The 16,254-nt window shown below is 39.9% G+C and overlaps 1 protein-coding gene across 6 annotated transcripts in view; it reads left to right on the forward strand.

Moving 5' to 3' along the window:
• TASP1 (taspase 1) overlaps nucleotides 1–13,996 on the forward strand; it is a 249,810-nt gene extending 235,814 nt beyond the window's left edge. For 5 of the 6 annotated variants that reach the window (XM_046679120.1, XM_046679121.1, XM_046679122.1 and 2 more), the window contains 2 exons: nucleotides 10,209–10,288; nucleotides 12,957–13,996. In XM_046679120.1, the coding sequence (XP_046535076.1) occupies nucleotides 10,209–10,288; nucleotides 12,957–13,044 (168 nt within the window). In that variant the 3' untranslated portion in view covers nucleotides 13,045–13,996. The remainder of the gene's footprint in view (nucleotides 1–10,208; nucleotides 10,289–12,956) is intronic. The other variant, XM_046679123.1, reaches the window with a different exon arrangement.
• The last annotated feature ends 2,258 nt before the right edge of the window (nucleotides 13,997–16,254 follow it).

Consider the following 16,254-nt stretch of genomic DNA (forward strand, 5'->3'; position numbering starts at 1 on the left):
TAGTTCTTAGAAGGGCTATTAAAAAGACCTATAACCTGAATTCTAGGAAAACTTTGACTGGGTTTTTTGAAAAATATTTAAACAACATTTAGAGGGCCTTTCTAAAGACTGTTAAAATCAGAAAGAACCCTGAATGTAATTGTCACATTTTTCATTTTTACCTACAAAGATGCTGAAGCCTAGAGAGCTAGTGACTTCCCAGTCCAGAGACTATCAAATCCATCGGCAGCAGAGTTAAGGCTCAAACCCAGTCCTCTGAATCCCAGAATCATCCTGAAATTTGTTGGTAAAATTTGTGGCAATAACTTTTCTGAGCAAGCCCTATTTCACCCTGAATTACTATTTAGTCATAAGCCTCCTGCAGTAAAACGTGTGTCTCTTAACAGAGCCAGATTTAGAATCCTTCGTGGTAAGGCTTTGTGGGAGTAAGGAGAGCCCTAAATTTGGAGTCCAAAGGCTTTCATTCAAGTCTCAGTTTTTCCACTTCCTCTGTGACCCTAAGGAAACCACATAACCATTCTGAGTCTTACTTTTTTTCATCTGAAAAATAGGTATAGTATTATCGACGAAAATAATCCATAACCAATCTATAAATGAAAATTTGGGTGAGTTTATTCTGAGCTGAAATGTGAGGACCATGGCCCGGGGCCTTTCTTCCCAAAGGAAGAAAGGGCACCGAAGAAGTGGGGTGCAGAGAGTGGTTATATACCCCCAGAGAGGATGTTTCTCGTAGGATTGAAATGTCCCTTTTACAATAGTCACGAGACCGCTCTGTCGGCACAGTGATTGATGGAAATAGCAGGTAGGTCTGCTGTCTTGGTGAACACAGCAGGGTGGCCGGTCTCTTGTCTCGGTCTCCTGGTCACAGGTGAGCGCCTCAATCAGTTCCTAGCCTAAGGAAAGATGCTTAATCTTTAAGGAAATGCCAATGTTGGGAGGGGGAGGAAAGTTGCACCTTTATCTCAAGGGCCTTTGTTCTTGCCATAGGAAATGTATATACAATGCATGTTCAACGGCCACAGTCAGGCCCTTTTGGAAAAAACAAAGTCAGGCCGAATTAGGTTTATACCAAATGGCTTCCTCGTGTACTCCAATATATCCTATTGCTTGCCATTTTTATTTGTCAGTATACATCTTTCTACTGACAGAGTATTTTGAAGAGATCTTGCCAATGCAAAAGCATTATGGAAACTAAAGCATTATGCAAATATAAGGATGTATTTTTATTAAGATTTCAAAAGAACTAGTTTCCATAGCCTACAAAGACAGTTGCCTTCAGAGCAAGATCCATGTGTGTTTCATTCTTCTGTTCCCTCATAATAAATGCAGAATAAATATTTGCTGAACAGTGGAGAGCTTTTATCACCTTTAGCAAAATGGAATATTCATGACAATTCTCCATGTAAGTGGTCACGTAATAGGTACCGTGGGGTTTACCATGTTTATGTGGATGCCTTCATGGGGCTTTTAAGCTAAAAATAGGAGAACAGTCTTGTCTGATGTTGCCTGTGAAGTGTGGTGTCTTCTGCATGGTAAAAGAAGTAAAGACATTTGCCATGAGACTGGAACAACATGCTGTTCTCATCAGACAGCATTTTAATCTTATTTTTAGGCTCCTTGGACATGATATTTCTATGTGAGAACAATAGAGCCTTTCCCTTTATATAGCCTTGTTTCAGTACTGACGAAGTTTCCTATAATGCTGTCTTGGTGTTTTGTCCACATTTGCCAATGGCTCTTTTATGGCATACTTGTTTTAAATGTGGAAAACAAGGTGGGGTTGACATACAATAAAATGAATAATGTATGGCATTAATTCTTCATCCTGCTGATATTTCTGATTTGTTAGGTTGAACTTAGGAATTATATCTTCAGATTGCTCTGACATATTACTTTTAGTTTAAGAGAGTGATGGAATGGAAGTAAAATACTTGTTTTTGGATTCATTAACAATGTACACAAAAGCTAAATTAAGTCAGCCTCAGAGAATGTTAAATGTTTTGAGAGGCTACTCCCTAGACCGTCTAACCCTAAGTCCTCGTTTGATAGCTCTGAGACTTCCACTGACTTTCCCCACATCACATAGGCTTAGGAAGTGAGCACCCAGATCTGCTGACCTGTAGTTAAATGGGTTTTTATTCTATAAAATATACATGTTACTCTGGACTGTATTAAGCAGGTTCACGTGAAACTGTCAACTAGTTACGTACATCTGCTTTCGGGATGAAGTCTGAAGACCAAACTCTATTTTTAGAGCAGTAAACTACATTCCAAGGTTTACTGCTGCACACAAAGAATGCTCAGAATATACTTATTCACAAGCTGTGTCTCCTTGAAAGACAGCTCTTGAAAGCAATGGGCAGGGAACTTCTGGGAAAAGGATGAGGTGGCAGGAGGTGTCTCCTGACTCAACTCATTGAGAAAAAAAAAAGCCCATAATAGAAGCAAAGCAATAAAAACCAACAGACGCTTCCTCAGCTCTTCTCTCTGGAATTGGTCATTTAAGGTCTATCACGTTTGTGCCAGTAAAAGAAAGCAGAGGTAAGAATTCCCCTTGTAAGGACCTAAGATGTGTTCAGCCAACAGTGCCATCTCACCGTACCAAAGGTACATGCTCCCAGTAGCACATCGATAAATACAGAAGACAAGCTCAGCCTGCAGCTAATGGATCTTCATTCTACAAAAGATACACCTTAGTCCATACTATGTTAAGAAAATTCATGTGACACTGTTAGCAGATGGAAAAAACAATACCTATGACTCAGCAATTTGAAAAATAAGGCAGAGTTAACAGAAGGGAAAATGGTAGGGAAGAATACCTGTCTCTTCAGATGCTCACGATAATGTAAAATTGAGCTGGAGGCACTCATGTCTCACTAGGCTGGAGTCCTGCTTTGCAGAAGGGAAATGCCCGTGTAAACAGTGTTGCCCTAGTGTTTTCCATGTTCCTCCTAGTGCTGAATTTGTCAGAATGTCATTAATGCAGCATAACACAATGGACACACAAGGCACACAGAGCCCACTTGACCTCTAGCCAGGTTGCTGATGTCTCTGGTGATCTCTCTGTGAAAGAGGGTAATATGTGTGCAATTCTTGTGTAAGATGAATGAGCTGATAATGTCAGATCATACTATGTCAGTCTTGCAAAATATGTAGGCTTTATTTTCGGAGTTTTAAGGTCCAGGACTTCAATATCATTTTGATTGTTTAATTTATACAAATCTCCTCAAAAATTTGTAACAAACTTACAAACTATAATCAAAAACTGTAAAATATAAAATTAAAAAATATAAAATGACTAATTTGCAGTTTGTTTTCTTTCATTACCCTATTCTCATTTTTAAAAAAATCCTTTATTAGCAAATATACTGAGCCCCTACCATGTGCCAGGCTGTCTTTTAGGTACCGAAGGAAAAGCAATGAATAAACAGATAAACCTCTGCCCTCATGGAACTTTTGTCTCAGGGGGAGAGACAAGCAATGAATAAGATAAAAGAGCAAAATAGATTGGTGGTTAGATGGTGGTAAGGATCTCTGAAACACTGAGCCAGAGTGGGTGGTGGTGGTGAAATTCAGGTAGCCTGGCCGGTGTAAATCTTCCTGGAAGGTGGATTTTGGATTTTTGGTAGAAGTGAGCAAGTGAGCCGCAGGGACGTTGGATGGAAGAGCTTTCTGGGCAGGGAGGAGGCAAGTGGAAAGGGAGAGGAACAGCGAAGGGGAAATCAGGAGGATTTCAGCTCAGAGAACTTGTGGAGACCAGAACATATGGGGGGAGCATTGTTGGAGTTTACTCTGTATCACTTTAAGACCTGTATGTATTGTGGACTGAATTGTGTCCACCCTCCCCAAATTCGTATCTTGAAGCCCTAACCACCAATGTGACTGTATTTGGAGACTCCTTTTGGAGCTAGGACCTTTAAAGAGGTGATTACCATTAAATGAGGTCATAAGGGTGGGGCCTTTATCCAATTGGACTAAGGTCCTTAGAAGAGGAAGAGACACCAGGGAGGGGCACACAAAGAGAAAAGCCCACTGTAAGCCAAGGAAAGAGGCCACAGAAGAAACCAAGCCTACTGATACCCTGATCTTGGGCTTCCAACCTCCATAACTATGACAAAATAGATTTATGTTGTTTAAGCCACCTAGCCTGAGGTATTTTGTTTGGAAGCCCTAGCAGACTAGTACACTATCCTAATACCCAATTATCTCTGAGAAGAGAACTTTCTGCTAAGTGGTCAAATTGATGTTGAGCAAACTTTATTATATTAATTGACAGCAGTACTTATTTTGTGTCAATCAAAAAGGATCTAACTCATCCTACATGTAGTACATTTGACTTGAAACAGATGAGCCTACAGATTAGTCATCCAGAGCAGAGCCAGCACATCAGTCCCGTCAGATTCAGAGTTTCTCTTACATCAGCAGTTTAAAAGTAGCTCTGACAATTCTTTTATTGCTGTCTCTCTTATGCTGTCACTTTTTTAAACATAGAATTGGCCTTTGGCTGGTATGAATGAAGAAGTAAGATGCCATACCTTTTCTTTCTACCCCTATTTTTCCCCAAACCATGCTCCCTCTTTAATCTCTTACCATCTTCTAACAAAACTGCTTTCTTAACATCACAAAAAATGATGGGAGGAAAAAGCGATTGGCTGCTTTTGGAGGTTTTTTATTCTGAACCCTGTGTTTAAAGATAAACTGAGGCATATTCAAAATTTTAAGAGTTTATTTGAGCAAAAATCCATTTGAGTTGGGCAGTGCCAAACAGAAGTGCACTCTGCCAAGAGGAGCCAGGGGAAAGACTGAAGTAAGGAAAATGCAGAAGCAAAGAAAGGAAATTATTGGATTGGCTATAGTTTAAAACCTAGTTGGCTGTTTGTGATTGGTTTGGGCTGCTGTTATCTCAGGGTGAATCTTCCTCAGAAAAAGAAAGGTAGCTGCTATACGTCACTCAGATGAGAGAATGCAAGGGTTGCCAGATTTTTCAAGAGAAGCTAGAAATCAAGATGCTTGTGCAACTTCCCCATTTTGAAATATTTTCTGTTAATTTTTTAAAAGTTAAAAACACAGTGTGGCCCAAACCAAACAAACTTGTCAGCTCTCCCTTACTCAGGCCTAACACATCATTTTTGTGTCCTGCTGCCCTCCAGTTCTATTTGCCTTCCACTGCTGTGGCCTCTGGAGAGTCTTCCTCCACTCTTTGATCCACATCATCCTCTCCCTCTCTTGACTTCTTATGGCATTTGTGGTTGGCTATCTGTGATGTTGTGATTTATAATTTATAAATAAGATTTATAATAAGAAATATACATTTGGTCTTCCTCTATGGTTCCTGACTCACAGCTCCCAAAACCCTTTCAATTTCCTGATAAGAGCAATGGAATCATCTTTTGTTATAATATTTGGTCCTTTGTCCTCAGTTCCTGAGCCATGGGTGTTTAGTTATTCATAACAAGCCCCCTTCAACCACACCTGAGTTGATGTTAATGAGGTGACCTTTGGAAAGCCCCTAGGTTACATAAGGATGTGGACTGGTTGCCAGGGGAACCAACCATGTGACTAGAGAGTTTGAACTTTCAGCCACATACTCCTTTACCTCCAGGGAGTGGAAAGGGACTGGAGATCAAGTTCAGTCACCAATGGCCAATGATTTAATCAATTATGCCTGTGTAATGAAGCCTCCAAAAAATCCCTGAACTACAGTTTGAAGAGCTTCCAAGTTAGTGCACATGTGGAGGTGCTGGGAGAGTGGCGTGCTGGGGAGAGAGGGCATGAAAGTTCTCTGCCCCTCCCCACATACCTTGTCCAGTGCCTCTCTTCCTTTTGGCTGGTCCTGAGTTACATCCTTTTGTAATAAAGCAGTTATCTAGTCAGTAAACTGTTTTCCTGAGTTCTCTGAGCCACTCTAGCAAATTAATCAAACCCAAGGAGGGGATGGTGGGAACCTCAGATTTATAGCCAGTGGGTCAGATGCACAGGCTGACAACCTGATCTTGTGATTGGCATCTGGAGTGGGGGAGGGGGAGTTCAATCTTCTGAGACTGAGCCCTTAACTCGTGCAATCTGATGCAGTCTCTAGGGAAATAGTGTCAGAATTGAGTTCAGTTGTAGGACACCTGAGTGTCAGTGTCCAAAGAATTGAGTTAAGTGCTTGGTGGTATTGGAAAACATGCACTGGAGCATTCTCCCCTTAGAGTGCGTGGTCCTGTGTTTTTGTTAATGGTTTTCTAATCATTTCATGTGGCAGTACTTGTCTTCTCAACAATGTTACATGTTCTTAGAAGAGAATTTGCCAGTATTCTACTACTGTGATTCTACTACTGTAGCACCCAACTATGTTTGTTTTTGAGCCTTTGAAGATTAGTGATACAGCAAGCTTATACAAACAAAACCCTTAGCAAAGTAAATATTCAGCAATTGTTAATTATTTTATCCGTAGCAGCAAAACAGCAGCATCAAAAATACTGGCCTAAAAATGTCCTTTTTCTTCAACCTTGCCTTTTAGCATGCAGCTAATTTTTCATTAAAATATTTCATTCTGGGGGCTGGCCCCGTGGCCGAGTGGTTAAGTTCGCGCGCTCCGCTGCAGGCGGCCCAGTGTTTCGTCGGTTCGAATCCTGGGCGCGGACATGGCACTGCTCGTCAGACCACGCTGAGGCAGCGTCCCACATGCCACAACTAGAGGAACCCACAACGAAGAATACACAACTATTTACCGGGGGGCTTTGGGGAGAAAAAGGAAAAAATAAAATCTTTAAAATGTAAGACCTACAAAGAGCAAAAATTAAAAAAAAAAAAAAATATATTTCATTCTGTTTTTACAGACTATCAAACTTTTCAGATAGAATTTCCCAATTCTGGGATATCCAGTAGTTTGCAATAGAGATTGTGGTGCATAATGTTTTGTTCTATGGCTGTGTGTTTGTTTGAATAATAATAATCTAATATTTATTGGCATGTGCTTTCATTGCATGCAATATCTTGTGTAGTGCTTATCAACCTGTTAATAAATGCTACTATTTTACCCATTTTAGAGATGAGTACATGAGAAGTTAAGTAACCAGCAGAGGTTACATAGCTAGTAATTGCAGGGGCCTGAATCGAACGATTGTCGGTTAAGATAACACCAGCTGCTGTAACAAGCAAACCCCAAACTGTAGAGTTACTCAAACAAAATAAGAAATGTGTTCCTCATTCACATAAAATCCAAACTGGGGTTTCTGATTAGCTGAAGGCTTTCTTCCGAGTTATGATTCAGGGTTCCAGGCTCTTACATCACATAGGCCTCAGGGTCATCAGAGAAAGAGCATGGAGAATGGTGCAGAAGATTTTCTGCCAGGCCTGGTAGTGGCACATATCACTTTAGTCTGTAGGCCTGATTTCAGTCACATAGCCACACCTAGCTACCAAGGAGGCTGGGAAATGCAGTCCAGGAATGCATCTAGGAAGAAGAGGAAATGGCCCACAGCCCAAGGTGCTCTGATTCTGTAACCCATGCACATAGCCATTATGATAAATTGCCTCTGTAAATTAACTTTAGAATTTGGACATAATTTGTTGTATTATGCACTTTTTAAGCCACTAGTTGATAAAAACACCTCTGCTGTGTTTTGAAATACTATTTCTTAAGTCTCTCCATGGTGAAGCGTTTTCCCAATGTTGTTTGTTCTATTTGTAAGTGCCTGTATTGCTTTGACTGTAGTATCTTGCTTCAGGCTCTCTCTGTTTTTTTAAAAACAGAAAACCAAACCCTCAGAATTATGAAACCAAGGAATAAAATATTTCCAAAAGCTTTTTTTGGACTGTGTCTGTCTAGATTTTGTTTTCCTGACCCCACTAAAGGCGGATAATAACTTGTTTAAGAGAATCTTCTCTTAACTCTTGTGGCAGATCTCAAGAAACTCTCCTGAGAGTAGAAAGATGGATTAAAATATAACCACTAAGTAAAGGCTTTGAGACTTTTAAAATTAAATCGTGTGCTTGTAGTTTTCCTAGAAACCACAAAAGAGCAGTCACTAAGGTGGTCTTAAAAGATTTAAAGACATGAGTATGAATGATAGGAAGTCTCAGCTACTACTTAGATTGTGATTAAGACATCAAGCAATTATATAATTTCTGTATTATTTTATTCTTACTTCAACTTTCTCATTTTAAAATTTTCAGGCTAAATATGTTATTATACAATGTATTTGGTTTTATAAAGAGATATAGCCCTAAGAATATTGACTTTGAATAGTCAGTTTCATTTACAAATTTATTGTTCTTCGAGGAGTGTTAAACTCAAGGATCTCTGTATGCTGCTCAGGGAGTTAGCAAGAAAGCAGAGAATTATAACAAGGCAGCCATTGGGGTTCCATTGGTGTGGAGCTGTTAGCATCTGAAAAATCTAAAGCTCCACCTCCATTCTAACAACATAATCACTTGGAAAGTGGAAAAATTTAGTTGCTCTATACTTTAAAAAACATCTATTTAAAAAGAATCTTTACTATGACAACTAGTTTGATTGACTTTTTAACCAAACTGAACAGTCACATTAGTTAAAACCCTTAAGATTCCTTGTGTGTTCAGAAACATAGCCTTGGAGGCCCAGCCCTGGTGACCTGGTGGTTAAGTAGTGCGCTCTGCTTTGGCTGCTCAAGTTCGGACCTACACCACTCGTCTGTCAGTGGCCATGCTGTGGTGGTGGCTCACATACAAATAGAGAAAGATTGGCAGCAGATGTTAGATCAGGGCGAATCTTCTTCAGCAAAAAAAAAGGAAAGAAAGAAAAGAAACATAGCCTTGGAGTGTATATTTTAGTCACTTATCCACTCAGCATTTCCACAGTGTACCTTCTGTGTCAAGCCTTTGACAGGTGCAGGGAATACAAAGGTGTGCGTAAGACAAGCTCCTGCTTCCAGTTGACTTTCAGTTATAGAGACCTAAAAACTCAAAACAACCTGAAACCATCACAGGACAAGAAATGCTCTGATGGTGCTATAGGAGCTAGAAGCAGAGCTTCTAGACTGAGTAGGGGATCCAGTCAAGGATGTCTTTCCTTAAGAAAGAACCAGAACAGGGTATTGGAGACATGGAACCATGGTTAGAGAGGCGTGATGAGTGGGGCGTGGAGCAGCGAGTGGAGGGAGATAACCCAAAATGGATCAGTCTGATGCTTTTTCATCTGTCATTTTCATGTGTTATTTCTCATTAGTTCTAAATTCTGATAAATGTACGTTGCTATTTAAATGGTTTTAAAGATGCCTTGTTAAGTTCTTATGCTTGTAGAATATCTGGGAGTCTGCACAGTTCTTAGACAATATAAAATACTTTATTGCACTTTTAAATACTGACATACAAGTTTATTGTAGAAAGTGGTCTATTTTTAGCCTCAAGAGGAACTTAAACCCACTTCTCTAAAAGAACTTTTAGAGATAAACGCTCGTATAAAACATTCTCTTAAACAGCTCCCACTGTTTATAATATGATTTGATGCTCCATTGAAATCTCCACAGAAAGCTTCAAATACATTTTGGCTTGATCTTTTTCAGACCACAGTCACTTATTTTCTCATGAGTCAGAAGATCATGTTGATAGATGAAACTGGTGAAGTATTCACATTTGGATGGTTAACCATTTTATTCCTCTCAACACCAAGATCACGCCAATGTATTTTGTAATTGCAAAATCCGCCTTTAGACTAGGTGATTATTTAGGGAAGGGGTAATCCTGAGAAGTTAATCTTAACAACTGGTTTGTCTAGTTGAGCATTTCTGTCTTAATGCAAGCAGCTCAATTTGTAGAAATCTCAAATGTATTTTTGATGTATTTTTCCCATGTACTGTTAACACATATCTCAAGGCCATCATCATCTTTTCCAATCCTTTTTTCTTTTCCTTCTTAACTCTCCTTGACACTTTGTGGTTTAATTCAATTTATTTAGATGTTCTTCTGTCGTAAACTTGGTGGTGGTGGGTGTGTTAGAGATAACTTTGGATTGGCTGTCTGTGTTTTGTAAGTTAGGGGATTGCTGTCAAGCCCCCGGGTCCATGGAACAGGAATGCCTTTCTTCTAGTTCTGGGTCTTTTCCATGGTCAGCAGGAAATCAGTTGCTTTAAGACCAACACCCCACCTGGTCAAGTTGCAGGCCATCAGCTTGGACATATGGTCACTCTTTGATTTTTAAAAATTAATTTGTTCTCCATTGCCTCTGTTACCTGAACTACCAGGCCTGCCAGGAGGTCCCATTGGATTTCCCTGAATATCTGCGAAACATGAGGATGGATTTTCCTGTGAACTTCTCTTTTAGGTACAGATATTTTAACTAACCTGAATGGGAAAATTCTAGCCTACTTGCGAACAAAACCCAGTGGTGTTAATATTTCTCCTATGGGGGTCTACATCACGGATTTATTCCTAGCTAACCCCTTCTCTTAATGCCATCTAATTGAGAACTATTCTGGACCGAGTAAGAAAGTCATTTCTGCTTTATTCTTTTATTTTTTAATTGTGGTAAAATATACATAAAAAAATTCACTATCTTAACCATTTTTGGGTATACAGTTCAGTGGCATTTAGTACATTCACATTGTTGTGCAACCATCACCACCATCCATCTCTAGAACTCAAACTGAAGCTCTGTACCCATTAAACAATGATTCCTTATTCCCACCTACCACCGCCACTGGCACCACCATTCTACTTTCTGCCTCTGAATTTGACTACCTTACATAAGTGGAATCACAATATTTGTCCTTTTGTGTTGCTTATTTCATTTGGCATAATGTCTTCAAAGTTCTAGCATGTGTCAGATTGTCATTCCTTTTTAAAGCTGGATAATATTCCATTCTGAGTATATACCACATTTTATTTATATATTCACCCATTGGTGGACAGTTGAATTGCTTCCATCTTCTGGCTATTGTGAATAATGCTTCTATGAACATTGGTGTACAAATATCTTTTTGAGTCCCTGCTTTCACCTATTTTGGGTATATACCCAGTAGAGGAATTGTTGGATCATATGATAATTCTGTGTTTAATTTTTTGAGGAGCATCATAATCTTTTCCGCAGTAGTTCTACTGTATTTGTGATCCCTGTCATAGCTGCGTGCCTGTGTTCATGACTGAAAAGAGTGTGATTAGGGATGAAGTTGACTGAGGGGTTTCTACATTTCCAGGGATTTTTCTTTGGGAGACTTGAAAAAAAAAAAAAAAAGATGAATGATGCCTGGGGAAACTTCTCTTTCACCCCGTGTTAATGAATTCCTGAAAGAGTGAAAGTCACCACGTCAACACTGAGCCCTAGGAATTGTGGGATTTGAAATTTTTGTGCCAGATGTGACAAGGGCTGCTAGGTGGCAGAATCAAGCAACACATCCTCCTCCAACTCTTCCCACAAGGTTAATGAGGCATCACAAAAAGCAAAAGGTCCACATATTTTTCTTACTGTGGATTCCTCACGTATAATATATCGAAGTGATGAGACCCACTTTGACCCTCAGATGCAATAATAGGGCCAGATTCTGTGACACGGTTCCCAGAGGCATGAGCCTGGTGAGTGAGCTCACTGATGCTTGCATCCCAGGAGATACCACAGAGACTGCCTCGCCCAGCTCTCCACCCCAAGTCAATGGACCTCACCCCTATAGGTTACAGGTTGCTTCCTACCATGCACAAAGAAAAACTAAGTACCCAGAGACCATTTTCTACTCTCTGGAACTTTCTAAATTGTTGACTTCTGTCAACTACTCTAATAGGGCTTGTGCAGCGAGACTCAAAAGTAGTGTCCACCCTCAAACCACACAAACCAACGAGCTTACCTGTTATTCCATCTGAACGTATGCTGGCTTCATGTTTGGTTCCATGAGAGGATGTCAGTCCCAGCCTTGGCTTGGCCGTCTCACCAGCTGTGTCCAAGAACTTCACTCTGCGACTTGAACTCAACTCAGTTCAGTCCTTAGGAAGACTTGTTTAGAGAAGCAGAATTAGAGAGGATTAGCTGAAGGATATGCAGTTCGTCTGTTCTTCTTAGAAACTCCCGATGTTTATCTATCCCTGGATTAAGTCAAACCATCAAAAAAAAAGGAATTCCTGGCTGACGTTGTCCTGACCCCTTGTGGAACGCCTTTTACTGTCTTACACCTGGGGCCGGCCTCCTTTGAGTAGTGTGGTAACACTCAGCCCTACACAATTCCTGTTGTACAACTGATGTCTTCACTAATCCGCTGTACGTGCTAGGGAGTAGGTACTGTGTATGAAGCCCTACAAGAGAAATGGCTCCCCAGACTCCGTGCCAGGAGCGGTTGTTCTCCTTTGAGCAATTGGCTGGCTGTGATCCTGTGTACCACATAAACCACCTACCCAGTCGTGGCTACTAGGAAGCCAGGGGGAAGCCAGGAGGCAGCAGTCTGCCTCGAGCATGGGCACAAAACAGACTAAATTTCATGTGTTAACCTTACATTTGTCTTTAACTTATTTTGTAAGTTCTTTTTCTTTTTTCTCATTACCTCACTTTAGATTGTTGAATTATCTGAATTTTTGTAAGTTATTCAGATCCTTGAGGGAGTAAATTGGGGGTATAAACATGAATCAAATATTCTCAGTTGTTTTGAATGTTTAGAGGACAAAATGTCTATAAATCATTAGTTTTCAGGTGACTGGAATATGCTCAATATGGTTGGTGTTAGCACCGTTACTGTTCTGAAATATGCCTAAACGGTAAGTTCTCAGCTCTCGGGGGCCTTGGCTCTCTTGGTCCCTCGTATCTCCAGGTGCTAGTGCTGTGCTTGGCCTGTAGTAAGTGCTCAGTTCACATTCCCTGAAATTTGAACAAACAGGATCTCTCAGCTCTCCAAGGATACCATCGGTAAGGTCTGTAGATCCTCAGAAGCAAAAAGAAGCTGTGACGCTCTCGCCTGTCCTCCACTTTGTCACACGTTGGCACTTCTAATGTTCTCCTGTCTTCCTCTCTGCAGACTCACATTTCAAGACTCCCTCCCGGTGCGGTGGCAGGACAGTCTGTGGCCATTGAAGGTGGGGTTTGCCGCCTGGAGAGCCCGGTGAACTGACCCTTCAGGCTGAGCATGAAGCGTCTGAGAGACATTTCAGAACCTGAGCTTTCAGGGTTTTTAACTCAAGTTGGATGTTTTATCTTCCTCATTTTATAATTCCTATTGCAGCCTGTGCACTGCTCACGACGCTAGTGCTGCTGTAGTTAGTTCTTAGTGATGTGCGGGCCTTTGGCGGGTGAGCGGGACTGCGTGTGTGTGTGTGTGTGTGTGTGTGTGTGTGCGCGCGATCAGAGTGTGTGCTTGCTTCTCCCTTGATGAAACAGAAACTCCTCCTTATCATGTAACCTAAGACCAGGAATGATTAAATCATCTTTACAAATGTGTGCTTTAACTGTTTACAAGTAAAACCTAAAGTTGCAGGAAATATTTTTTATTTCATAAAGAGGTACCAACTGTCGTTGATGTAATGTGTGTGAACTGAAGAGTAAATCTACTTGTTTAAATGATTTGACAGTGGTAGTGCTCCATTTAATAACAGTAATAGGTAATAAAGTGTTTTTATTTGCTAACCAGTTTAAGTGGACCCTGTGGTGACTTACACTGCTGTCCTCCTCCCTCATATGGGGCACTTTCTCTTTAACAAAGAATGGTTTCAGTGAAACAGTCTAGCAGAGAATTAAGGTCAGAACCTTTTTAAATAATAGTCTTATTGATAAAGTTTGTACTTCCTTCCTCAAGCTTTTCTAAGCTTAAATACTGCATACCTTCGAGCTGTATGTACTGTATTATGAAATAATATGTAAAGAGAACATACAGTAATGCACAGTCCTTAATTTGTGTATAATGGAATGTTATTTACAATGTAACACTGTAAATAAGAAAGCAAAATTTATGGGAAAATTCAATATTATCTTTGTTTCTTGTTTAAATATATTTTTAAGATAAAGGCACAAAAATAAAAGAAGCATATTACTGGGTATAGTGTGTGACTCCTCTTCTCAGACTAATAAATTATCTTTTGAATCTTAGATTGGAGAGCCACTTTTTATTTTGTTTGTAAAAAGTTACTTCTTCCAGAAATTACACTTTTATCCTTTTTGCTGTGACTCTGATTGTTGAAAATTCAATCTTATCTTTGTGTAGTTAGGTTGAACACTCACAAGGTGAAAGTTGAACTTAGTACATTATTGAATAGTCGATATAGAAATTCCTAAAATTTCCCTTACAATTGAATAAAAATAACAAAAGGAAGGAATAAGAATGCTTTGAAAAATTGTAGTGGCAGCTGAAAGCTTAATGGCTTCAGTTGATAAATTGCTTCTAAATGTTATATTTAGTAATTCTGGAACCACATGAGAAAACCAAGACTTTCCTTTTATATGTAAGAAGTGGCTATCAAGCAGATACTAAAGATAGGCTCACTCTGGGGGAGGAAGTGCCCTGCAGCGTATAATCATGGCTCTGGGCGGTAACTGATAAAGCCCCAGATGAAATTATACACTTGACATCGACGTATGGCCAAATTATAAAGGAAAGACAACCAAAATGGAGTGGGTGTAAATATGAATGATTTGGGAGTTGCTGATTTATATTCCTCGTACAGGCAATTACATTTGTCTCACTGTGTTCTCGTAGACAGGTTGGTGCCAGGGTATCTGTTTCTCATTCTTAATGAGGCTGAGAACTTAGTAAGAGATGGGCTGGCTGGTGGGGAGCCTTTGGCTTCAAAAGCTTTCAAAGACCTGTTACCTGTTGGCAGAGTTTTTTCAGGAACTGGACTGGATCATGTAAAACTATCAGGACACTTTGGAGTCTGAAAATCATCTGACCTATTTCACCAGGAATGCCATTTCTTTCATCTCCTTTTGACTTTATTCCATTCATATTTAAAAGTTTGGGCTTGTTAAAGACCCCTTTTATGAAGAGTTTTAGAACTAGTCAGTATAAAAGAGCACAGCCCCTCCAAGAACAGTTTAAGACTTTATTGTCCAATTTCTAATTTTTTTTTTAATGTAAGTAATATTGTAAAATCAGGAGAAAAAAGTGCTACTCAGAATCATGGAGGCAAAAATGTCACGGGTAGTATAAGTTCCTTAATTATAAGGTCAGATGTTAAAATACAGATACTGGAACCAAAGGAGGTTGATAGATATAAAATCAATCTTATTTCACACAAAAGTAGAAAAGGTTACAAAGAAACAGATAATAATCTCATTTCCCAGTCTGGCTTATATCCCTTATCTTCTGAAGCTATATTTTAAAGTGCCCACGTTTAATGTGGATGATCTTAACTGTATGCCTATATTCTATTTCTTTTTAAAGCCCAAGCATTGGATGTTTGGTTCTCTTGAGTATGATTAAGGCTGGTCTGGATTCCTCAAGGCCATCACTGGCATCCTGCTCTGGGTTTGGAAATAGGGCATCTTCTGGGAATGGTGAGGAGGCAGAGGGCATGTGTCCCACCTTAAGGAAGCTGGAGTGCCTGCGCTGACTGACACACGTGGCAGCCTTTTCTAGGCTTTGCCCTCCTCCTTGTCAGCCCTGCCACTTCTCCCTCCTCCTGTGTGTCTGCCTGTGGAGGCCCTTTCTCATCTTTTAACTGCTGCTTCTAAATGTGAACTTGAACTCAGATATCAATATCTGTTAGAACTGTGTACAAAGTGCCTATGAACAAGTCCTAAATGCTAGACTGAAGTGCTTGTCTGTGAGCAAAACGGATGAGTTTTACTTTACGGACATGAGGACATCTCTTTTGGCTGCTCAAAAGCCTTTTGGCCTAATTCTTCCTTTTGTCCCATATTTGAGAATGGTGGTGTTGTATCCCAGTTACCTGCAGATGAGCAGGGTTACTCTATTTTGAAGCGGTGGATGGAGGGAGTGGGGAGGAAAGGAAGGAGTAAAGAAGAGAAGACTTAGAAAAGCCCTAGGATTATTCTTAGATCTTGAGATTATATTTAACTATTGTGCAGTCTCTCTTTTTTTTTAATCTGGTCATTGTTATAAAAGCAATTCATGCTTGTTACAAAAAATAAGAAAATAAGGAAAAGCAAGAAAAAATTTATAACCCCACTTTCCCAGAGGCAACAGTTAATAACACTTTAGCTTATATCCTTATAGAATCCTTTTGTGCATAAATTTTGTATGAGTTTTTTGACGCAAAAATGAGGTTATATTGAACCTCCAAAATTGGGTTGTATAACCTGCAGTTTTCACTTAGTAATATCGTGGAAAGATGTCCAGACTTACGGGGTTACACAGTACC

Source organism: Equus quagga, chromosome 12, assembly GCF_021613505.1.
Source record: "Equus quagga isolate Etosha38 chromosome 12, UCLA_HA_Equagga_1.0, whole genome shotgun sequence".
NCBI lineage: Eukaryota > Metazoa > Chordata > Mammalia > Perissodactyla > Equidae > Equus > Equus quagga.